The sequence below is a fragment of the Armigeres subalbatus genome, chromosome 2, assembly GCF_024139115.2.
Source record: "Armigeres subalbatus isolate Guangzhou_Male chromosome 2, GZ_Asu_2, whole genome shotgun sequence".
In the NCBI taxonomy this organism is placed as follows: domain Eukaryota; kingdom Metazoa; phylum Arthropoda; class Insecta; order Diptera; family Culicidae; genus Armigeres; species Armigeres subalbatus.
Genome location: NC_085140.1, coordinates 116,795,916 through 116,822,570, shown reverse-complemented (window position 1 = coordinate 116,822,570; position 26,655 = coordinate 116,795,916). Strand labels below are relative to the sequence as shown.

The 26,655-nt window shown below is 39.9% G+C and overlaps 1 protein-coding gene across 2 annotated transcripts in view; it reads left to right on the top strand.

Moving 5' to 3' along the window:
- Positions 1-26,655, top strand: part of LOC134210705 (ankyrin repeat domain-containing protein 12) — a 129,850-nt gene that overhangs the window by 3,728 nt on the left and 99,467 nt on the right. For both annotated transcript variants that reach the window (XM_062686931.1, XM_062686932.1), the window contains exons 3-4: positions 4,878-5,066; positions 5,203-5,460. In XM_062686931.1, the coding sequence (XP_062542915.1) occupies positions 4,878-5,066; positions 5,203-5,460 (447 nt within the window). The remainder of the gene's footprint in view (positions 1-4,877; positions 5,067-5,202; positions 5,461-26,655) is intronic.

The window sequence follows — 26,655 nt, the reverse complement described above, 5'->3', positions numbered from 1 at the left end:
GGTGGCTGTTCAGTTTCCCAGATTCTGAGTATCAGTTTGTGCAGGCAAGTGGCCAGCTTTTCCGGGCCCATCTTGATGAGCTCAGCTCCGATACCATCCTTACCAGCTGCTTTGTTGGTCTTTAGCTGTTGGATGGCACCCTTAACTTCCCTCAAGTTGGGGGCTGGTTGGCTTCCATCGTCCGCTGAACTGACGTAGTCATCTCCTCATTGCCTGTACTCTCAGCGCCATTCAAATGTTCTTCGTAGAGCTGCTTCCACCTTTCGATCACCACACGTTCGTCCGTCAAGATGCTCCCATCCTTATTCCGGCACATTTCGGCTCGCGGCACGAAGCCTCTGCGGGATGCGTTGAGCTTCTGAAAGAACTTGCGTGTTTCTTGAGAACAGCACAGCTGTTCCATCTCCTCACACTCCGCTTCTTCCAGGCGGCGTTTCTTCTCCTGAAAAAGGCGGGTCTGCTGTCTCCGCTTCCGTCTATAACGTTCCACGTTCTGCCGGGTACTTTGTTGCAGCGCGACCGCCCGCGCTGCGTCCTTCTCCAGAATCTGTCTGCACTCTTCGTCGAACCAATCTTTCCGTCGACTTCGTCCCATATACCCGACGTTGTTCTCCACTGTGTGTGTGTGTGCGTCATCCTCTACCCCTCACCCAGCTGGGGGTGTTGGTCAAGTAGTACTACGAATAATTTGATCTGATCTCATGCTCCGTTATGGTGTCCTTTTTGTTACGAAGACTAATACTACAAAAAGGATTCACTCCTGAAGCAAGAAAGGTTTCTTCAGAAAGTGTGGGGAATAGGATGTATTAGTAGTTCATAACAGGTACAGCAAAACTTCACAAGGACGCCCTTATTCGTAGTGACTACTCAGGGAATAGAAGGTCGAGAAGAGCCACCGTTGCTTACTAAAGCGTGAACCGGATACCTGGGACTCCCACAATATCCGCGGCAATAGCAGCAACGATGCCCTGTACGTATTTAGTGTCGAATTTGATGAATTTATATATTATAAAAGCAATTAAAAGTAAAGAACTGGAACGTGCTCACCCGATTTGTTCGTCCACTATCAAAATTGCTCCAGTTTTGAACAAGATAGATATCCAGGAAGAAAACATAATTCACATGCATTTTGAACTTTTCACCCTCCTTTGCTTCTATCTGAACTGTGGCCGCAATGCCCCATTGTCGCCGACGCAGTTAATTGGTTCATCTCCGCAAAATTATGGTGCGTTCACATTGAGTCTTGCAATATTGTTTTGCTCTATGATGAAAATTATCATATCGAATGACGTTTTCTACAAGTAAATGAAAATTAAAGTTTAGCGGTGATTTTAAGATAAGTTAATACGTTTAGAAAACCTCTTATACAAACTACAAATGCATTTTTATGTTTTCAAATTTTCCATTATGAGAAAAGGGTTTTGACATTATGATCACAATCCAAAATTAATCAAATAACATATAATAAATCATTGCTTAATTTTTGAGCAGTTGGGTGAATGTTCCTTCTTGATGACAATGAAGCACAAATTTCACATGTTTTAATATGTTGATTATTGAATAAAATTGAAATAAAAAAAAATTGATACTATAGGTTAACATGAATTGTTATAAGACAATATTATTGTTTCAATCTAAAACGGTTAAATTCAAAGTTAATATTGTGCTATATGAAAAAAAAACCTTTATCAAAAACATATTATTATTCTGAAATGAGATCTGACTAATATTGGATTGTGGTCACGTAACTTCAGTATAAATGTACCTAAGTCAAAAAGAGTAAATAAATGTCATAGTTCACATATCTTTTTTACTGGAAATAATGTATGAACTTACTTTCACGCAATCGCGATTGAGTAAGATCGAGTCTCTAGATTGAAGAAAAAAAATAAACCGATTGTTGTACCCAGGATTTACATCAAGCTACAAAACATCAAGTTCACTATATATGGTTCATCACATTAACTTACTCTACCACACCATATACCCAGTATCAACAGAGTAGACACATATAATTGAATCGTAAAGTACATTGATATCTATTTTTAGTGCCGTTGACTTTGCCGTTTGCTTTCTGTAATTCCTGCGAAATTATTTACGATATATTAAGTTTTTGATAAGTTGGATGCATTATTCTGTGGTGTTATGCCAACGCTAATACAAAAAGGAAACGCGAGTGGATACGACGCGATACAATTCTACTCTTTATTCGCATAGTAAACTTCAATGGTTAAATCGTAAAATAAATATCGTTTTCCCTGCGATAATCCATAGCACATTTGTCATTCGTTTATCGACGTATTAATTTATAATAATACTCATGGTATAAATACTGATAAATCAATATATGTAATTAAGCCGATCACGTCAAAGTTATCAAGAATTTGGGAAGAAAATTTGTGACATGAAATTCGATTGTGTGAAAATCTAGGAGCTCTTGCTACTCTCTCAAGAGACGTTGAAATCAAAATTTGAAAAAAAAAAAATGTTGCATTAGTGGTACATTTTGAATGCATTATTGATACATTTTTTCATATGTGGAAATAATGAATGAGGAAATGTAATAATGGAGTAATAAGGAAAAATATAGAAGAAAAAAGTGAAGAAATTAAAACACAAACAATTGAATTAAAATTATACTTAATGAATCCAACAGATCAAGGAAGATCTTGAATTGATCACCCAAAACACGCCGAATGCCAACTGCCCAGTCAAGTCTTTTGAACGCTATCTCACTGCGTTCACCCGGTCTTCGGTTTCCGATGAGCCTTCGATTTGTCGATGTGGATTGCCAATTCATATCCATCGGATTGCCAACTGGTTCAGTTTCACACAACGGCTTAGTATGGCGATGACTTGATGACCGATAACCTACGGCCTTTGATCTCACTCCGGGAGTTTAAAAAGGGATCAGCCGATTTTCATCCGAATATAGGTAAATAGAGATTCAATATTTTTGAAACCACCAAAAAAATACGTCAACCGCTAGGCACGGCTTACTATGCTCTTCTCATACCCGACGTTGTTCTCCACTGCATCGTTAATGGCTGCTTTGACTGTATTCCATCAGTCCTCAAGAGGGGCCCCATCGAGCTCACCCTCTTCCGGCAACGAGATGCTGCGCGTATGCAGTGGCGACATCAGGTTGCTTCAGTCGCTCTAGGTCGTATCGCGGTCGTCGGTACCGAACATTGTTGATGACGGATAGTTTTGGGCGCAGTTTAACCATTACCAGATAGTGGTCAGAGTTGATGTTAGCGCCACGATATGTCCTGACGTCGATAATGTCGGAAAAGTGTCGTCCATCAATCAGAACGTGGTCGATTTGTGATTCTGTCTGCAGTGATGATCTCCAGGTGTACCGAAACGGAAGGCTGTATTGGAAGTAGGTGCTGCGAATGGCCATATTCTTGGAGGTGGCGAAATCAATTAGTCGTAGGCCGTTTTTGTTCGTCAGCCGGTGAGCGCTGAACTTCCCAATAGGCGGTCTAAACTCCTCCTCTTGGCCAACCTGAGCGTTCAAATCTCCTATGACGATTTTGACGTCGTGGCTTGGGCAGCTGTCGTATTCACGTTTCAGCTGCGCGTAGAATCCGTATTTATCATCATCTGTGCTTCCGGAGTGTGATTCCGTTTTAAACTTCGCACCATTGATCCCTTCCAACAAACCTCTTGCAGCGCTACGATGTCAAATCCACGGTCCTTGAGCACATCGGTGTGTACGCGTGTACTCCCGAAGAAATTGAGAGATTTTTTCAGTTCCACGAACCGAGATGCCTTTCGAAAAGGTCATTTGCGCATATACGATAGCGCCTGGATGTGGCAGCGGCGGGTAGAAAATCACCCACTGCCAATAATTCTCGCTTAACTTTCAAAAGTTAGGTCCTTTTGTAACATTTTTTCATGAATTAATTTGAATAGCGCAATCAACAGAACAACATGAAGGCTTTTGATTGTAGTATTCAAATTAATTCATGAAAAAAATGTAACTTAGGTCCTTTTAAAAAGCGAGAATTCATGGGTGAACTTAGGCATAAACATAATAATAAATATTTCAGGATCTCCGTAACAACCCTGAAAGTGTATTTCGCGGTAGAGGTTGGTACACGGATTCTTTTCCGCAAAACGTGACAATTGTTGTGTTGGGATCATTGTTGTGTTGTGATGACATTGTTGTGTTGGGATCATGATGCCTTTCTTTACACGGAACCGTGAAACAACTCACTTTACGGTTCCTTTCACTCAAATCCGCCCTTGCGTGGAAGAAGCCAAAAATAAGTAGAATGCGAAAAAATCCGGTGAGTACTTTGCCTTTACTCCCGTGTTGAATTTTCACCCACTATGAAGTTTCACCAACTCAAATTTATGTTATTTTCACTCACTCGAGACTATGGTGAAAACTAGCAACCCTATAACCAGAGTATTTCTAGTGAAAACAACTCAAATTTGGCTTCTTCTACGGAACAGCACACGTTGAGTCGATGCAGCTCTCTTTGTTTATAATATCATTCATGAGAGGGAGTGAGAAAACTACCTAATATTGAGTTAAAATTTTGAACTTCGTAGTCAAAGTTGAGTTCTTTAAACTGTTTTTTTAGGTTCTTTATTTTTTCTGTGGAGAGACTAGAGTAAAGAGTAGGACGTTGAGGGTTCTAGTTCCTCCAAGACACATGGATTCTTTTTCTCAAATTTAGTATCTATTTGTCCATTCCGGAGGCATTATCTGTGCATATGCACCTTCCAGATATTTAACAAATAGCTTTAGCCACATTAAAACCGTCCCAATACGTTAGTGGTTCTAATACTTTAAACAATGTATTTATATTAGTCCAATAGTTATCCATATCCTAAACGTGGTTTCATTTTTTTCGTTTTAGAAATGAGTCCCGGCTCCAGTGGAGGCACGGGAACGACCCCAATTGGTGGAACCAGCGGTCACTCGCGCCGTGATCGGATCAATGAACGAGGCGAAACAGCATTGCATTTGTCAGCGAAGAAAGGTGACCAGGAAACGGTCAAGAAACTACTGGAACAAGGTTCCAATCCGAATGTGACGGATTTTGCGGGTAAGTTTACTGGTCTAACACTATTAGTCGCATCGTGTTTTGAGGTTTTGATTTTTCTATAAATGATGTCTATCTATAATGCTAGATTTATTTTGCTGGATGTTATTCTTAATTTTTCTCCCAATTTAACTTGTAGGTTGGACACCGCTGCACGAAGCGTGCAACCACGGCCACTATAATGTGGCGCTGGCATTGATCAAGGCTGGAGCCAACATCAATGCCACCGGACTGGAAAACGATACTCCCCTGCACGATGCAGCTATCGTGGGGCAGCTCAAGCTATGTAAGATGCTCGTTGAACGGGGCGCCGATCCAACGTTCAAAAACCAGAAGGGAAAGATGCCGTGCGACGTGGCGGCACCGGCAGTTTACAACTACCTTTTACAGGCACGAGGTAAGTGGCAAATATATGTATGCGTTATTCTCGAAAAAAGGGGTTTCAAGGTTACCCTCGATGACCATAACTGTCTCAGTAATGGAAGTTATCAATTCATAAAAATTTATTTATGAGACTTCATAATATGCGCTCAATGCATACAGACATTGAATTCTTGCCAATTTGCAAAGATATGAAGATGCTGATATCATTTTCACATTTAGACGTACATTTTTATGATAGAATTAGAGGCGAAAGTATAGATTTGATTCGCGTTACGGGATAAGTTTGCTTCAAAATCTACTTCTTCTATATAGAAAAAAAAATTCATGCTTGCCCTATCTTAACGGAACTATCTAATCTATACTTTCTTCTCAAATTATGTCATGTAAAAGAGATGATTAACATCTTTATTTAAAATGAGTTTCACTTCACGTAGAAGTGATACACTCAACCAATAAATAAAGTTTCCAATTTAACTGGGAGAGAAAGTGGGGAAAATCGTCTTATAGGGCAGGATTGCCAACGTTGATTATGACATTAGTGAAAAAACATCATTTTTGTTTCAAAAAAGTATAAAAAAACCCAGATTAATCCACCTAGCGGTGATGATGCCTTTCTCGTGCGGTAAAAAAAATAGTATTTTGGGCATTACTTCTAAGCCCATCGTCCGTTTGGGCCAATTTTCAATAGGAAATAATGAGACAAGATTCTGCGTCTAATGCAACCTGTTGCGAGGAAATCGGTTCAGGGTAAGTGCATTAAAAGTGAGCTAGATTTTTTTACGCGCTTTTTTCTGAGAAAAAGTATTTTGGCCATAACTACCAAGCCCATTGTCCGATCCGTCCAATTTTCAATAGGAAACAATGGAGCAAGATACTGCGTCGAACGCAGCCTGCTGTGAAAGAATCCGTTTAGGGTAAGTGCATTAAAAGTGAGCTAGACTTTTTTACGCGCTTTTTTATGAGGAAAAGTATTTTGACCATAACTTCTAAGCCCATAGTCCGAATCGGCCAATTTTCAATAGGAAACAATGGGGCAGTATACTGCGTCGAATGCAGCCTGTTGTGAGGGAATCCGTTTAGGGTAAGTGCATTAAAAATGAGCTAGACTTTTTTACGCGCTTTTTTATGAGAAAAAGTATTTTGGCCATAACTACCAAGCCCATTGTCCGATCCGTCCAATTTTCAATAGGAAACAATGGAGCAAGATACTGCGTCGAACGCAGCCTGCTGTGAAAGAATCCGTTTAGGGTAAGTGCATTAAAAATGAGCTAGACTTTTTTACGCGCTTTTTTATGAGGAAAAGTATTTTGGCCATAACTTCTAAGCCCATAGTCCGAGTCGGCCAATTTTCAATAGGAAACAATGGGGCAGTATACTGCGTCGAATGCAGCCTGTTGCGAGTAAATTGGTTGAGGAGTAAATTGCAAAAAAGTGAGCTAAACTTTTTGCTCTTTTGGTGCGCACATACACACACATACACACACACACACACACACACGCACACACACACAGACATCACCTCAATTCGTCGAGCTGAGTCGATTGGTATATAACACTATGGGTCTCCGAGCCTTCTATAAAAAGTTTGTTTTTGGAGTGAACATATAGCCTTTACGTATACTTAGTATACGAGAAAGGCAAAAACTTTAAGCTTGTCATCTCTAATAATTCTTGAAAAACGTAATGCACTACCACAGTGTAGCACTACCAAATCATCTAAATATGTTTTGCCTTCATCTGAGATGGTTTAAAACTACTATGGCTGTGACCTTCAGAATTAGCGACAAAATTTGATTATTCTCGAGTGACAGACTGACCAGGTGTCCACAATTAAATTGCATTACTTTGAACTACCTACTCGCCAAAAATTAGCATGTTAATTGATTGTCATAAAACTTTCAGGGACTGAAATACAATACCTTGGTTTACATATAACTATTTCATGAACCACAAGAAGCATAGTAGAAATATTGTCCTTATATATCAACATACGTCAAAGCAAAACTGTGTCTTTTCCGAAACATTTTATCATGTAATCCCATAGTGAGCCGTAGCCAGTAGTCACGCATCTAAACCGGGCAGAAATGTTCCGAATGCACGCGATGTTTACGGTAATGGGATCTGATTGTTTTCTTTGTAGATTGCATTACGATGACTTATCCAAGGATCTCCAGTAACCTTGCCGGCAAAGGCATATGATTTCCAATCCGGAGATGGCGAGTTCGATTCTCGGTCCGATCAAGGATGTTTTCGGGTTGGAAACTTTCTCGAATACCTGGGCATAGTGTATCCATTGTACTTGCCACACAAGATACATACTCATGCAATGGCGGACATAGAAAAGCTTTCAATTATTAACTGAGGAAATGCTAATAGAATACTAAGTTGAGAAGCAGGCCAAGTTCCAGTTGGAATGTAGAGCCATTTATGAAGAAGAAGAAGATTCGAGGGTAAATCATTTCTATGACACAACTGCATAAAAATTACGGTGTAGCAAAGTTTACAATATTGCTTCAAGCTGACACATATTCAGAGTTTTGTATCATATAGCAATCAGGAATGCTGTGAATCTTCTCAATGCATTAATCTGGATAGGCATAATCATTGGTAAATATCATGTTTAATTTTTGAAGAATATTACTAAATTATTGTATAAATCTTTTTATTGATTATTTACCTACCTAGGAAAAAATCTCTGCTTTGCCTGGGTGTTTGTGTTGCAAATGTCACATTAATACGCGTACTTTTAGTATGTATAAACCTTGCGGATTCTAAAACGAATTGATTAGGAAAAAAATCTTGCAAATCGGTCAACCCGTTTGCTTAGCTTAGTCTGACTGTACTTATCAATGGTTGCTACTCCATGATCGAACAGAACTGGTGCAAATTTCACTACGATTCAAGTGAATAGTGGTTGGGATTTACCATCTATTCTCGGAGTGCACGTTTCAGCATGCTCGCAAATAACGGCGCCGCTCAAATCCTTACAGTAAGTTGGGGAAGGGAGGGAATGTTAGTGTGTGGTTATTGTTGCTACTGGAGACCGAGAATACCTCTGCAACTCCACAATTACCACGGGAAGAAAGTTGTGTAATTGGGTAATTAGTAACATAGATCGGTGTTCTCCATTGAAAGTGATGTGACCTATGCAACTTCTACACACACAACAGTATTAGCATTTCCTTAATTTGTTCAATTGTTCATCTTTCGCGAGAATAAACAATCAATCGCTCAAAGCGAGCGATTGTTCATTTGAATTTCGGATTGGGCACCCGCGTCCTCATTTCTTTAACGTAAGGAAAGTAAAAAAGAAACGGGATTAAAATTGAAAATAAAGTAATATTGACGGCCTTTCAACCACATTGATAGTAATCGAAAAGCTAATGTCAATCAGCAACCCTTATTTGATCTCTATTTGATGTTAGCCAGAAATATTTTGTAAATTTACGTTTATTTTACATGTCGTTTATTTTGCATTACTTTCACGCGCGTGTGTGTTGTTTGCCGTGACCAGTATACAGTAATCAGGATCTCACTGGTATTAATCATGATGTGCCGGTTGGCACTCATGTAAACGGTCGCTGTCTGTTACCCATCAATTACCCATTATAATTGTCTATTACCCATCATTATAATAATGTGAATACAATGATTACTGATGTCATACTCAACTTTGGCTATATTGACCCATAAAGCGATCTTACCCACATCTCGTGACATTTGGAATTTTTTTTCATGGCTCAAATAAGGCCCATCCCAAAAGGTATTTTTAGCGTAGCCCATACCAACAGAAATAACGTACGTCATAAAGCTTAATATCGTAAATAATAAATGTCAGCCTTGATCAATATGTAATTTAAATCAGGGATATGCACCCAATATGACTAATGAGTTTAATTAATTGAAAACTCATTCTAAACGAAGGAGTCTGATGGGGATGTCTATAGCCTGACCAACCCCTTTAAAGCTTTATTTATTGTAATTCGTGTTCAATGAGTTAATTTGTTGTGGTCATTAGTGTCATAATATACTGTGTATGTAACAAACGGTAAGTAAATATATCCTATTATATTTTTCCTATCAGAAAACATTCACCGATGACCAAAAATTCAAAAAATATACCAACCTTGCCGCTTCTTTTTGCTAACACGCGCGCTCACTGCTGTAAAAAATCACAAAAATTAGAAACAAATCGAACACCTTTTCATTGCTTTGTTTTTGATGGGATGGACATTGGACAATAATTCCACACTTCGCGAGATGAGAGGCTTACCAGATGATTTTTTCTGAAAGGAGGACATGTGGTTCTACGGGTGGTTAAAAAGGAGGACATATGAAAAAGTACGATTTTTACTGTTCTCAACATTATATTTTCCCATTTCTTACAATTGTTGTCAGATTTTCTGAAAGCATTCTACAATAGCGGTATATAATACCTGATTGAAAACAAAACTAAACAAAATATCGATATATTTTTGAACAACGCAAGGATCATTCTTTGACCCTAGGTACGCAGTAATTGATCCTCCGGAAGCTCCTGAACATCTATAAAAGTGTCTTTTTTTATTTGTCCTAGAAAGCTACCTTTTTTTAACCATTGATATAAAATCTAAGAGCTAAATCAGAGCCTGCGGAGTGACTTGTCAGGGTTGTTACGACTTCGCGGATTTTGCGGTTTTCGCGGATTTGGCGCGGATTTACATAACGATTTTAGGACTTCGCGCGGATTTGGCGCGAATTTATTTTTTGGTGAAAATTGATTTTTTCTTTTAAACTTATTTTATTTGCTAATTAATACATGCATTTATCACTTAGACTAGGTGTTCCGTGTTTTCTTAACACTATCATCCTTATTTGCTATGTTGCGCTTTTAGTTATTATTAATACATTTCAATTGCCTCTGGCAGTTAGGATATTTCCTCTGGTAGAATCAAACCATGAAGGAATTACAATGTTTTCTACTTAAACTAAACTTAACCTAATTGATACTAAGGGTACAAGGAGCTAATCGTTGCAATAGAAGATTGCAACGATTTTTGTCTAAAATTGGATATTATTTTGTTGGACATTTGTTGCAATGTCTCAATATTAGAAATTCTATGAAGTTCATTGGTACTATACCACGGAGGCAACTTCAGAATCATTTTCAGAATTTTATTTTGAATCCTCTGAAGTGCCACAGCATACAACATGGCTGGTCTAAAAATTTGTTTGTAAATCAAAAGTTTGTTCTTAAGACAAAGTTTTGATTTTCTATTAATAAGTGGATATAGACACTTAATATATTTGTTACATTTGGCTTGAAGGCCTTCAATGTGATTTTTAAAAGTTAATTTTTGATCTAGCAGAAGTCCTAAATATTTAGCTTCGCTAGACCAATTAATTGGAACCCCATTCATAGTGACAATATGTCTGCTAGAAGGTTTCAAATAAGAAGCTCTCGGCTTATGTGGGAAAATTATAAGCTGAGTTTTGGAAGCATTCGGGGAAATTTTCCATTTTTGCAAGTAAGTGGAGAAAATATCCAAACTTTTTTGCAATCTACTACAAATGACACGAAGGCTACGCCCTTTGGGAGAGAGACCTGTGTCATCTGCAAACAAAGATTTTTGACACCCTGGTGGTAAATCAGGTAAGTCAGAAGTAAAAATGTTATACAATATGGGCCCCAGTATGCTGCCTTGGGGAACACCAGCTCTAACAGGTAATCTATCAGATTTAGAATTCTGATAGTTTACCTGCAGTGAGCGATCTGATAAATAATTTTGGATCAGTTTAATAATGTACAGAGGAAAATTAAAATTCATCAATTTTACAATCAAACCTTCATGCCAAACACTGTCAAATGCTTTCTCTATATCAAGAAGATCAACTCCAGTCGAATATCCTTCAGATTTGTTGAGCCGAATTAAGTTCGTAACTCTTAATAATTGATGAGTGGTTGAATGCCCATGGCGAAAACCAAACTGCTCATCAGCAAAAATAGAATTGTCATTAATATGAACCATCATTCTATTTAAAATAATCTTTTCAAACAGTTTGCTTATTGAAGAAAGCAAACTGATTGGGCGATAACTAGAAGCCTCAGCTGGATTTTTGTCCGGCTTTAAAATTGGAACAACTTTGGCGTTTTTCCATTTATCTGGAAAGTATGCCAATTGAAAACATTTGTTAAATAAATTAACCAAAAAGGATAAAGAGCTCTCAGGAAGTTTTTTGATAAGTATGTAGAAAATACCATCATCACCCGGGGCTTTCATATTTTTAAATTTTCTAGGAATTGGCTTTTGAGGTTTTTTAAGAATTTTCGTTAATTTCCAAAAAGGTTTCGAACTGGGATCCAATTTCGAGATATTATTCTCAAAGTTGGTATTTCTCAGAATAGCGAAACATTTTTTAATTTCATTTTGCAAATCTCGCCAAATAACTTTCAAAGCGGGATCGCGAGTTCTTTGGTATTGCCTTCGCCTCACATTTTTAAGACGGATCAGTAGCTGAAGATCGTCGTCAATAATAATGGAGTTGAATTTAATTTCACATTTAGGAATTGCAATGCCTCTGGCTTCGACAATTAAATTTGTCAAAGATACGAGCGCATTGTCAATATCACTTTTGGTATTCAAATGAATATTAACATCAAAATTCCTATCGATATATGTTTTATATAAATCCCAATCAGCTCTATGATAATTAAAAGTAGAGCTGATTGGATTATAAATGGCTTCTTGTGAGATTTCAAACGTCACAGGAAGGTGATCAGAGTCAAAGTCAGCATGAGTTACCAATTGGCCACACAGCTGACTTGAATCCGTTAAAACTAAATCAATTGTAGAAGGATTTCGACTGGAAGAAAAACAAGTTGGTCCATTGGGATATTGAATAGTATAATATCCCGCAGAACAATCTTCAAATAAAATTTTGCCGTTGGAATTGCTTTGAGCATTATTCCATGAACGGTGTTTGGCATTGAAGTCACCAATTACGAAGAATTTTGATTTGTTGCGAGTCAGAATTTGAAGATCAGCTTTCAACAAATTCTTTTGCTGCCCATTGCATTGAAAAGGTAAGTAGGCTGCAATGAAGGAAAATTGTCCAAAATTTGTTTCAACAGAAACTCCCAAGGTTTCAAAAACTTTGGTTTCAAACGAAGAAAATAATTTATGTTTGATACGTCTATTAATGACGATGGCGACCCCACCACAGGCGCTGTCAAGACGATCATTTCAGTAGATAAAATAGTTTGGATCTCTTTTAATGGAGAGTCCTGGTTTTAAATACGTTTCAGTTATAATGGCAATATGCACATTATGAACTGAAAGGAAGTTGAATAATTCATCTTCCTTACCCTTTAGAGAGCGGGCATTCCAATTTAGAACTTTCACACAATTATTTGGATCCATTAAAACGGAGTCCGATAACAATTTTTTGTGTGTACTTTATACCAACCTGAACAGCTTCAGGTATGGTATTTGCTTTGAACATTGCATCAACCATCTGATGTAGTTGTTCAGTTAAAAAATCAAAATCGGAAGCGGACATGCTACCTGAATCGGCAACATGACCGGTATTTTCCTTTGGGACATGGGTATAAACCTCATTTTGAATTTTGGAAAAATTGGAATTTACTGAAGTGCTTGCTACCCGTTGACGAGCGGCAAAATTTGTTTGTAAATTGTGGTGGGTATGAGTTGCTCGACCGGTAACTGGTTTCGAATTTTGAGCGTGTGAAAAATTTCTACCCGTCGAATCTGGGATCCGATTGGAATTTCCCGTCATCAAACACGGGAATTCAAAACTTTATTGCGTGAAGGGCATTCCCAGAAATTGGATTTATGATTACCCCCACAATTTGCACATTTAAATGTATTGGAATCTTCTCTCACAGGACATGCGTCCTTGGCGTGAGAGGTTCCACCACAAATCATGCATTTAGCATCCATGTGGCAATGTTTATTTCCGTGACCCCACTTTTGGCACTTACGGCACTGAGTGGGGTTTTGGAAATTTCCCCCAGGCCTGCGGAAATGTTCCCATGTAACACGGACATGAGACATAATACAGGCCTTTTCCAAATTTTTCATATTATTTAGTTCACGTTTGTTAAAATGAACTAAATAAAATTCTTGAGAAATGCCCCTCTGGGAAGTACCAGAGTGGGATTTCTTTTTCATCTTAATTACTTGGACTGGTGAAAATCCAAGTAATTGAGAAATTTCAATTTTAATCTCATCCAGTGATTTATCATCACTGGGGAGACTTTTCAAGACGACTTTTTGAACAATCGCTCAGTTTTGTTATCGTATGAGAAGAATTTATGGCGCTTCTCAGTTTAATACTGAAGAAGACGTTTGCGATCGTCAAAGGATCCCGGCAAAACGCGGCAGTCACCCTTCCTAGCAATCTGAAATGAAACCTTGATCCCCTGAAGGTTACTCAAGATTTCATTCCGAAAGCCAGAAAACTCGGCAACAGATACCACAATTGGCGGAATCCGTTGTTTCTTCGCTTGAATCGAATCACCTGGGCTAGAGGAAGATTCGATTTCCTCAATTTCATCATTAATCAAATCGAACTGATTGCTCAGTTCGATAGGAGAAGAAATAATGTCAACGTTAGATTTAGAAGGAATATCTGAAGTCTCCAGCTTCCTTCTATTTTTTCCGCGCTTGGGCAAGACGGTCTTGAAACCTTGTTTCTTTGAAGGAAGTGGAGAATTCAGAGACTCCCCCTTCCTCTTGTTTTTATTAATGCTCATTGCTGAGCGTGGAGGCGTGACCTTCTAAGAGTTTTTTTTCCCAGAACGGTGTCCCTGCAGGATTACTACCGCTTGCCGGAATTTTACTTCCGCAAACGGGTCCAACGTAAAACGAAGGCACGGGTCCTTGCAAAGATCGTAACGGGATCAGTGGGTACAAATAGCGCTAAGAAGTACCGTTGAAATTAAAATAGCTTCGGGTAGTATTAAAAACTTCTTTCCGCAAAGAGAAAAGAACCGCACAGCACGAAAGCACGATGCGGTCTGTGAAAATTGAAATAAAATTCTAGGTCTAAGGACGTTTATTTAAAAATTAGTTTTATGTCTATCCTAGATGGGCTTCATTATCGTAGTTTTCGAGAACTTAATTTACGTTTGTAGCTAATAAATCACATTATTTTTCGAAGCCCTGCCACTCTAACAATGATTACACTCTTGAGCATTGTTGTCATTTTTGCCTTTCTCGTGCAACAAAGTTGTACTGAAAGGCTATCATTTCACTCTCCGCTCGGAGACCCATAGTGTAATATACCAATCGATTCAGCTCGATGAACTGAGTAAATGTCTGTCTGTCCGTGTGTATGTGTGTGTGCGTGCATTTGTGCAATAAAAAAACATTAGCCAATTTTTCACATAAGTGCTGTCCAATGAGCAGCTCGAAGTAGCTCGAAGTTGTTCCCATCCCTCTCATGCCCATTTGTTGACAAAAAAGAACGAGCAGGACGGGAACAACTTCGAGCTACTTCGCTCATTGGACAGCATTATAGTAATTCTTAACCGATTCTCTCACAACAAGTTACATTCGACAGAGGATAAAGCGTAGTTGATTACTATTGAATTTCATAACTACAGTCAAATTTCACTCGTTGGGCTATCTTTAGATGGGCTACGATTTAGTTGGGCGCCCGTTAGTTGGGCTGTAGCCCACTTAAAACGAAGGTGGACGTCAAATTATGACATCAACGGCAGTTTTTTTTTTCTTTTTCGCAGTTGGCAGCTCTGAATTTCTATTGTATTCGCTGATTTGACAGATGAAATCTCAGCCCAACTAACGAAAGTCTTCCACTAGATGGGCTACGAGTTTAGCCCAACGAGCGAAAGTTGACTGTATTGCGCATTCCAAAAAAAATTTCAATATTAGAATAGTTAAGAAACTTAATAATTAAGTTATAGCATGCCATAAAATACCTGGAAGTTAAACTCGATTTAGTACACGACTTTAGTACAACAATTGAAACGCAAGCTTTGATTGCATGCAAATTACGACGCATAACGCTATAACGTTTCTGCAGCTTTATGGTATAATAAAAAAAAAAGTTCGCATTAAACGCGCACGCTAATAATACTTTACTTAGTGATTTTAAAAGTAATATCACAAATTATTCAGCATTTCAACAAATTTCCCGATAATGCATTTAATTGTTTGATTGGGTTGTTTATTAATGCACGAGAGAGGCGCAATCACTGCTAGGTGGATCAATCTGGGTTTTAAACCATTCTGATACATGACGCATACAAAACATGCCTGTTAAAGGACATGAAAACCCCTTTTTACCCCGGGAATTCGTCGTAATTCCGAGATATTTGTCAGTTTCTGATTGAGCATTTCTCGAAACTTTTTATTTTTTAGCAATCTAGAACAAATAAGGGTTATACAACACAAACATGATTTCTGATTTTATCCAGATTTTAATAAGTGCTTCCGCAGAAATTTGTTCAAACATTGAAATGTGTTCTTTAAAAGGTGTTTCTAAAAACGCAATTATTTCAGGAGCAGTTTTTGTGAAACTTTTTAGAAATATTTTGGAGGAATTTTCACGGAAATTCTTGGAGCGCTGATCTTAGGAATAACTGTTGAATAATCCGCCTGATTGATGGACGGCACTTCTCCGACATTATCGACGTCAGGACATATCGTGGCGCTAACATCGACTCTGACCACTATCTGGTGATGGTTAAACTGCGCCCAAAACTATCCGTCATCAACAATGTTCGGTACCGACGACCGCCGCGGTACGACATAGAGCGACTGAAGCAACCTGATGTCGCCACTGCATACGCGCAGCATCTCGAGGCAGCGTTGCCGGAAGAGGGTGAGCTCGATGGGGCCCCTCTTGAGGACTGCTGGAATACAGTTAAAGCAGCCATTAACGACGCAGCGGAGAACAACGTCGGGTATGTGGGACGAAGTCGACGGAACGATTGGTTCGACGAAGAGTGCAGACAGATTCTGGAGGAGAAGGACGCAGCGCGGGCGGTCGCGCTGCAGCAAGGTACCCGGCAGAACGTGGAACGTTATAGACGGAAGCGGAGACAGCAGACCCGCCTTTTTCAGGAGAAGAAACGCCGCCTGGAAGAAGCGGAGTGCGAGGAGATGGAACAGCTGTGCCGTTCTCAAGAAACACGTAAGTTCTACCAGAAGCTCAACGCATCCCGCAAAGGCTTCGTGCCGCGAGCCGAAATGTGCCGGGATAAGGATGGGAGCATCTTGACGGACGAATGTGTGGTGATCGAAAGGTGGAAGCAGCACTACGAGGAACATTTGAATGGCGCTGAGAGTACAGGCAGTGAAAGTCAAGGCAGCGGAGGAGATGACTACGTCAGTTCAGCGGACGATGGAAGTCAACCAGCCCCCACCTTGAGGGAAGTTAAAGATGCCATCCAACAGCTAAAGACCAATAAATCAGCTGGTAAGGATGGTTTCGGAGCTGAGCTCATCAAGATGGGCCCGGAAAAGCTAGCCACTTGCCTGCACAAATTGATAGTCAGAATCTGAGAAACTGAACAGCTACCGGAGGAGTGGAAGGAAGGGGTTATATGCCCCATCTACAAGAAAGGCGACAAGCTGGAGTGTGAGAAATTTCGAGCGATCACTATCCTTAATGCCGCCTACACAGTGATATCCCAGATCATCTTTCGTCGTCTGTCACCATTAGTAAATGAGTTCGTGGGAAGTTATCAAGCCGGCTTCGTTGACGGCCGCTCGACAACGGACCAGATCTTTACTGTACGGCAAATCCTTCAAAAATGCCGCGAATACCAGGTCCCAACGCATCATCTGTTCGTTGATTTCAAGGCGGCATACGACAGTATAGACCGCGTAGAGCTATGGAAAATTATGGACGAGAACAGCTTCCCTGGGAAGCTTACCAGACTGATCAAAGCAACGGTGGATGGTGTGCAAAACTGTGTGAAGATTTCGGGCGAACACTCCAGTTCGTTCGAATCGCGCCGGGGACTAAGACAAGGTGATGGACTTTCGTGCCTGTTGTTCAACATTGCGCTAGAAGGTGTCATGCGGAGAGCCGGGTGTAACAGCCGGGGTACGATTTTTAACAGATCCAGTCAATTTATTTGTTTCGCGGATGACATGGACATTGTCGGCCGAACATTTGCAAAGGTGGCAGAACTGTACACCCGCCTGAAACGTGAAGCAACAAAAGTTGGACTGGTGGTGAATGCGTCAAAGACAAAGTACATGCTTGTGGGCGGAACCGAGCGCGACAGGGCTCGCCTGGGAAGCAGTGTTACGGTAGACGGGGATACCTTCGAGGTGGTCAAGGAATTCGTCTACCTCGGATCCTTGCCAACGGCTGATAACAATGTCAGTCGTGAAATACGAAGGCGCATCATCTGTGGAAGTCGGGGCTACTACGGGCTCCAGAAGAAACTGCGGTCAAAAAAGATTCGCCACTGCACCAAATGTGTCATGTACAAGACGATGCTGGGTCATTAGGCCGAAGGCCATTAGGCCGAATGGTCACTAGGCCGAACGGTCATTAGGCCGAATGAGAACTGGGGAGGGAGAAGTTAGTATTGCGCAATGGGAAAGAAGTAGAAAGGAAGAAGGAAAAAGGAGGAAGAAGTAAAAAGTAAGAAGGAAGAAGAAAGAAGGAAGAAGTAGGAGGAAGAAAAAAAGAAGGAGGAAAGAATAAAGAGAAGGAGGAAAGAATAAAGAGAAGGAGGAAAGAATAAAGAGAAGGAAGAAGGAAGAAAGAAAAAAGGAAGAAGGAAGGAGGAAGAAGGAAGAAGTGAAAAGAAAGAAAGAAGAAGGAAAAAGAAGGAAGAAGTAAAAAGTAAGAAGGAGGAAGAAAAAAGGAAGAATTAAGAAGGAAGAAGAAAGAAGAAAGAAGAAAGAAGGAAGAAGAAAGGAGGAAGGAGGAAGAAGGAAAGAGGAAGAAGGGAGAAGGAAGGAGGAAGAAGGAAGGAGGAAGAAGGAAGGAGGAAGGAGGAAGAAAGAAGAAGAAAGAAGGAAAAAGGAAGGAGGAAGAAGGAAGAAGGAAGAAGAAATAAGGAAGGAGGAAGAAGGAAGAAAGAAGAAGGAAAAAGGAAGAAAGGAGAAGAAAGAAGAAGGAAAAAGGAAGTAGGAAGAATAAAGAAGGAAGAAGGAAGAGGAAGATGGAAGAAGAAATAAGAAAGAAGGAAGAAGAAAGAAAGAAGGAAGAAGGAAGAAAAAAGAAGAAAGATGGATGAAGAAAGAAAACGGAAGAAAAAAGAAATAATAAAGAAGAAGGAAAAAGGAAGAAGAAATAAGAAAGAAGGAAGAAAAGAAGAAGGAAAAAGGAAGAACGAATAAGGAAGAAGGAAAAGGGAAGAATGAAGAAGGTAGAAGGGGTAAGGTGAAGAAAGAACTTCTCTCTCATGGCCATTCGGCCTAATGACCGTTCGGCCTAATGGCCATTCGGCCTAATGACATTAGGCCTAATGGCCGACATTCCAGTAACACGGTAGATCACTTTGACGTAGTGTGTTGCGGTGTAAGATCTACCAAACAGAGCCCTAGTGTAATCCATTTTTCTAGCTAGGTCAATAAGTTGTGGTAATTACGGATTCATCGTATTTAGTTCCCGCTACCAACAGCAGTCTCAGAAATAAAACATAATTAATGTTACCTTGCAGACAGTCGAAAGACTCGAATTCCTCTTGTTTGAGGCTAGACTGTATGCAGCAGTTAGTTAAAAAACCTCGGCACCCGGTCCTAGGCTGAACTGACTGCTGGAAAAATCGAGTTAGGGGTTTAAATACGTACTAACTCTTCTTGACAATGGTAGTGAGAGGAACACACGGAAGTTCTTATTACTGAACAAATTCTCTTGCTTGAAATAGTCTTGTAGACAGAGCTGAATCCCGGGTTTTCATTGTTTTACTGGTGATATTCTAGAAGCAAAACAAGGATGTGGCTAGGGCTCCGATGCATGGCCAAAAACAGTAACACTGTTCTGTTTTCTCATGAAATGATTGATTTCCTATTGACAAGGGGCGCACCTTCAATGGGATTGCTCTCTGTGAAGGGTCTAAATAGCGGGACCTTGTCATGGTGCTCTTGAGAAAACAAAACAACAACTGTATCGAAACCGATACTGCATTGCTTATCAATAGTAATGAAGTAATTCGACATGCACTTAAACACTAAGGATACGGGTAATGCTACAATAGATCTAATAACAGGTCGCAGTGGTACACCCGAACAGGGAAAAAAAAAATGGCCTGACACCGTACAAGACGCTGATAAGACCGGTTGTCCTCTACGGACATGAAACATGGACAATGCTCGAGGAGGACTTGCAAGCACTCGGAGTTTTCGAGAGACGGGTGCTTAGGACCATCTTTGGAATGAAGAATGAAGAATGAACCACGAGCTCGCCCAGCTCTACGGCGAACCCAGTATCCAGAAGGTAGCTAAAGCCGGAAGGGTACAATGGGCAGGGCATGTTGCAAGAATGCCGGACAACAACCCTGCAAAGATGCTGTTCGCTTCCGATCCGGCAGGTGCAGAACGACTTGGCGAGCGTGGGGCGTATTCGAGGATGGAGAGATGCGGCCTTGAACCGTGTATTGTGGCGTCAAATTGTTGATTCAGTGTTATCTGTTTAGATGTAGACTAAATAAATGAAATGAATGAATAGGGAACAAGAACGTCCCGAAAAGAAACATGAAAATCAAATGAAGTGTCGACTATAGGGAAGCAATTTCCGATTATGGACCCCCAGGGGGTCTACTATACGGCGAATTCAGTCAGACTTTAAAATGTTAATTTCAACGAAGAACGTCGTGTTTTTGAGTGTTTTATGTATGTATCGTGAAGAGGAGATGCATAACTTTTTATTAGACATCAAGCAGTATTAATATGTTGAAAACTTCTACTCCTTATGACAGGAATAACAAAATTCCGCTACTAGGGGGTCCACTATTGGGCATTTTACCCTATCACTATGGGTCTCCGGTAAACAGTTCATACAGTTAGTGTAAAGGCAAAAAGCATCTCTCGATACACATTGTCACATTCTTTTACAGTTCTGTCTTGGTGTCATATATCAAATGTGATTAGATCTTATGCTATACATAAACGTATTTTATTGTTAAACTGAACTATAAACTAATTAACGTTATCTTGAATTGAAGCAGACTTCATCCATTTTCATACTTCATATGAAAACAGTGGATTTGGACATGCGATTTTTTTTGCGAAATTTCTTACAAAGCTTTTCATTAATAATTTCTTTTGTCGAAATACACACAAAACCTCTGATAAAGCCGCTGACGATGGATGCACATCCTATTGCGTGTCTGACGATCGATTTTATCTTGGTGCGTGTATAAATAGCTACACTCATTCGTTATCGTCTTCGCCTGACCTTTACTAATTAATTGGCACGATATTCCCCATTGCCCATTACGGAGTAACACTGCTCTCGCTATAGGAAACTCATCACGTGCGACTGTGCGCGGGGTATCAGTTGGCCTGACGAAACGTAAACTTTTGCCTTGTCTCTTCTGGTTAGACATAGCATTTATCATTTTTTTTTGTTTGCGATCATACCTATCCCTTTCGAGGCAACGCAACAGCAGTCGAGGGACATATTGCGGTGAAATATGAATATGCTAAAATTTAGTCCCAGTGCTCGTATAAAATGCTTCTATTTCAGAAATAATATTTGCATTTTGGATTTGTAATTTTATACTAAAGTTTACAAAGTTAAACTGTTATCTCCAATAGAATATTGAAGAGATGTTTTGCATGGAAAAACAAATCTGGAGTTATATGAAAAAATAAATAAATAATAAGGTGAATCGTTTGTCCCAGAAGGGTTCGTGGCGTTAGATTGTCGTTTTCGCCAGTTTCTCCAATCAAGTTGATCTATCTTTAGAATCCCGCTCCTTCATTATACACTTCAGGCCATAAGTTTGGGATAATCTCCTATAAACAAGACATTGTTTTTGCGTTTCGTGTTATGCATATAGCAATCAATCAACTCCACAAAGTGTGTCTTGTGTAGCAAATTGCATGATTTTGCTTTGTCCAATTCATTTGTGCCTTTCAGTATTTATTGACATAAGTATACGAAAGTGTAGGAAATATTTCCCGGACAAAAAAAATGAAACAAGTGTACCAAAGAAAATTAACACGATCTTACATAACACGCTTTATTCGACTTGAATTTTCAGGATTTTTGATTAAGATGAATAGTGTAATTAATAAAATGTATTATGTTTTCTCTAATAATCTTTCTTTTTAATGACACATATAGCTGTAGATATGAATTCGAATATAAACTTAATTATATTACTCAGAATGCGGTCTCAAACATATGGCCGTTGGTGTACATAATATCGGCTTCATATAATCGGCAATTTGCTCAATATTTCAATATACTACTCGATTCACCAGTTTTCCGCAGGTCCACCTTATTATCATGCGACATTCAACACCAACACAATAATCTTCACTCAGATTCCCGGGTGAACTTTGTGCGCCCGCAAGATCTTCCATTCCCGCAGTTTCATCATCGGCTTATTAAGCTGTATATAGACATAGACGCAAAACGCAAGATTGCTCACGGTGTGGTTCGTTTTTGCCGGAAAAATATGATCATTTGCGATTGCGAGAACGAATCGAACGAACGCCTTGCCTCTCCAAGCAAGGCTGGCAAAAAGTTTGTCGTCATTCTCCTTCACCTTCCTATCATTTGTTGACTGAAGATATTATTGTTTTTTATATGCCTATTAAAAATCGTACCGCGAAGCAGGCCTAATACATAACTTTTAAAACATATTGCGCTTACTAATCTAGAGACTGACCTGTTTCGAATAGAGATATATGCATTCATTTTGGTATGGTTCTTTATTTCTTATGGGAAAATATTCGTTATTTTTTATTTATAGGTTGCCAATTCATTCGCTAAAATATTCTTTCCCTAATTAGTAAACCCAAAAAAATAATCTATTAAATGTACCACGTCTGAAATTTCCCTGTGGGGAATGTAATGTCACTACCCGGAAAACCTGGAATTATCAGGGAATCATTTTCAACCTGGAAAATTCATGGAATTATCAGGGAATTCTTGGGACAATCAGGGAAATCTGCAAGTGAGAAAGTGAACATGTTGTATTCACATAATAAAGGAGTCGTTTATACACGTTTTAATGCAAGAATAAATAATGCATATGTCATAGGCCGACAGTGAGTCACAAATAAGCTGTCAAACAACTCGCCTTACAATTGAATCAGAAAAGCATTTGTTTCTTGTGGATTTGAACACTGGCGAAGTTGAACCATGCCCCTTCAAATTGAATATTTCTCCTCAAATTTGGAAATATACTCCACGATTTCTCTGAAAAAAAAGGATTTTTCACCAATTTAATCAATTTTTGTATGAATTTTTGAAAGAATTCCTGCAAGAATTGACGACGGAATTCCAGGAGGTATTGAGAAATATCCTCGGAACTTGTAATTGGAATTAATTCTGGAATTTCTTTAGGAATTCTTTCAGAATTCCCTCCAACTTCTCCTAGGAAAATATCATCAAAAATTCTTCCAGAATTTTTTTTAGCAATCCGACAGAAATTCTTTTTGGAATACCTCCTCAATTTTTTTTGAGAATTCCTTCTGAAAATTTACTTAGAAATAATTTAGAAAATTCCTCCAACGATTTCTTTATAAAATCCTTCGGAAATTCCTTCGAAGTTTCTTCTCCAGGTATTCGCTTAGAATTTCCATACGGATGTTTTTCCGGATTTTCCTTCAGGAATTCAGTGGAAAATTAGTTTAGGAATTCTTTCGAATAGAACCCTTCTAAAATTTCTTCATGAATTTATTTGAAAACACATTTCAAATATACTTTAAAATTCCCTTCGGAAAGTCAGTCCTAAAAAAAACCAAAGTAATTCCCAAAAGGATTTTTGAAACAAATATTAAAAGTATTTCCGAAGAACTCCTAAAGGAGTTTTCGAAAGAATTCCTGAAGAAAATTCCGATGGAATTCCTAAAAGAATTTTCGAAGTAACTTTTAAAGGCATATTTAAAGGAATTTCTGGGAGAATTTTCGGAGGAATCCTTCAGGAATTCTTTCTGAAATTTCTTTAGGAATTTATTCGGAAATTTCTTTAAAAAAATATTAGAAAATTTCTAGATTTTTTTAAGGAATTCCTGGAAGAAATTTCAAAAAGAACAGAATTTCCGAAGGATGGATTTTACGGAATGGATTCTTCAGAGGCTCTCCAGAAATAATTGCCGAAGGAATTTTGTGAATGTATTTCCAAAGGTTTCCTTCGGAGTATTTTGTAAAAAAAATCCGAGAAAATTCCTTAAGGAGTTACTTACTACATTTCAGAACGAATTCCCGAAGGTGTTTTAGAATGAAATCCTGATAGATTGGCTGGAATAATTTCCAAATGAATTTCCTAAAGAATTCTTTAAGGATGAATTTCTGAGATAACACCTTGAAGATTTTTTCAAGATATTTCAAGATGAATTTTTGAAGGAACTCCTGAAGCAAGCTCCTAAAGATTTCATGGAATTTTGAATAGAAAATCCAAAGGTGTTCCAAAAGAAACAATCCAAAGAATTCCCGGAGGCTTTCGCAGTTAATTTATCGTCTGGTTAGATAAAATAAAATAGAAAGTTCGTAATGTTTAAAACTGCCTAAAATGAGCCAAGAAAGAATTTAAGCATTCAATGTTATTAAATCTTCATAGTTTCAGAATTAATGGCAGTCGTCTTTAGTAAACACAACACTTTTACTGATTGTTCGCTTATCTGATTAATCTGCTTTTATAATGACAACCACTTCTATATTTATCGATTTTCTATTTCTATAAAAATAGTAAAATAATCTGCAACATGTGCATCATAAAACCGCGAAAGCTGCTTCGAAATGTTATGTGTTTATTAAAAGTATATTGTTGAGAGGATTTGATATTTATTTATTACCAGACTAAGGCCGGAGTGGCCTGTGCAATACATAAAAGTCTTCTCCATTCAGCTCGGTCCATGGCTGCACTTCGCCAACCACGTAGTCTGCGGAGGGTCCGCAAATCATCCTCCACCTAATCGATCCACCTTGACTGCTGTACACCTCGCCTTCTTGTTCCCGTCGAATCGTTGTCGAGAACCATTTTCATCGGATTAATGTCCGACATTCTGGATACGTTCCCGGCCCACCACAGTCTTCCGAGTTTCGCGGTGTGAACGATGGATGGTTCTCCCAACAGCTAATGCAACTCATGGTTAACCTTCGCCTCCACCACGTACCTTCCGCCATCTGCACCCCATCGTAGACGGTACGCAGCACTTTCCTTTCGCAACACCCAGTGCGCGTTGGTCCTCCACGAGCATCGTCCAGGTCTCGTGTCCGTAGAAAACTACCGGTCTAATGAGCGTTTTGTAGATTGTCAGTTTGGTACGGCAGCGAACTCTATTGCGGAGTCCAAAGTACGTACGATTTCCTGCCACGAATTTCTCTACTGGTATCGTTATCGGCGGTAACCAGTGGGCCCAAGTACATGAATTCTTCAACAACCTCGATTTCGTCACCACCGATAGAAACTCGTGGTGGGTGGCTTACATTGACCTCTCTTGAGCCTCTTCCTATCATGTACTACGTCTTCGACGTGTTGATGACTGTTGTTTTAGCTTCGCTTTTCAGTCTGACGTAGGCTTCCTCCATCCTCTCAAAGTTACGTGCCATGATATCAATGTCGTCGGCGAAACAAAATAATTGGACGAATTTCGTGAAAATCGTACCACTCGTGTCAATCCCTGCCCTTCGTATTACTCCCTCCAAAGCGATGTTGAATAGCATACACGAAAGACCATTGCCGTAACCTCCACGCACCGTCCGCCATCTGCACCCCACCATAGATGGTACGCAGCACTTTCTTTTCGAAAAGTGTGCGTTGGTCCTCCACGAGCATCGTCCAGGTCCCTTCGTATTACCCCTTCCAAAGCGATGTTAAATAGTAGACACGAAAGACCATCACCTTGCCGTAACCCTCTGCGCGTTTCGAAGGGACTCGAGAATGCCCATGAAACTCGAACTACGCACACATTGATCAACCGTATCAGTTTATCCGGAAATCCGTTTTCGTGCATTAGCTACTATATCTGGTCCCGATCGATTGTATCATATGCGGCTTTGAAGTCGATAAATAGATGATACGTGTGCACGTTGTATTCGCGGCATTTCTGCAATACCTGTCGTACGGCGAACACCTGGTCTGTGGTAGAGCGTTCACCCATAAATTCCGCCTGGTACTGCCCCACGAACTCTCTTGCAATTGGCGTTAGTCGGCGGCATAAAATTTGGGAGAGTACCTTGTAGGCGGCGTTCAGCAATGTGATTGCGCGGTAGTTGCTACAATCCAGCAATCGCCATTTTTGCAGATGGGACACACGACACCTTCCATCCACTCCTGTGGCAGACCTTGGTAATTACCCAGTGCAGCGCTCTGGCCAGTACCTCACCACCGTGTTTAAACCGCTCTCCTGGTAGTTGGTCAACTCCAAGGGCTTTGTTGTTTTCTCCATCTGGATTTCCTGGAAATTCGGAGCCGGAAGTCGCATGTCCTGCGCCCGTGCTCCTAGGTTCATTTCCATACCGCCATCTTCGTCTGCCACATCGCCATTCAGGTGCTCTTCGTAGTGCTGCCGCCATCTTTAGATCACCTCACGCTCGTTTGTAAGAAGGTTCCCGTTTATGTCCTTGCACATATCGGGCTGCGGCACATGGCCATTACGTGAACGGTTTAACTTCTTATAGAACCGTGCGTTATTAGCGTGGTACAGTTCCTCCGTCTCTTCACGGTCTTGATCTTCTTGCTTGCGCTTTTTCCTCCGGAAATTTGAATTTTGTCTGTTCCGCGCCCGTTTATATCGTGCCTCGTTCGCCCTCGTGCGGTGTTGCAGCAATCTCGCCCATGCTGCATTCTTCTCTTCCACTAACTGCTCATATTCGTCGTCATACCAGTCGTTTTTATTTTATCCGGGGGCACCGTGCCAATTGCAACGGTTGCGGTGCTACCAATGGCGGATCGAATATCTCTCCTGCCATCTTCAAGAGACGCTGCGCCTATCTGCTCTTCCGTTTGGAGTCCCATTTCCAGCTGCTGCGCGTATGCTTGGGCTAGTCTATTGTCCTGTAGCCGCGGTGTTCGACTACGACGCGTGTTGTACAC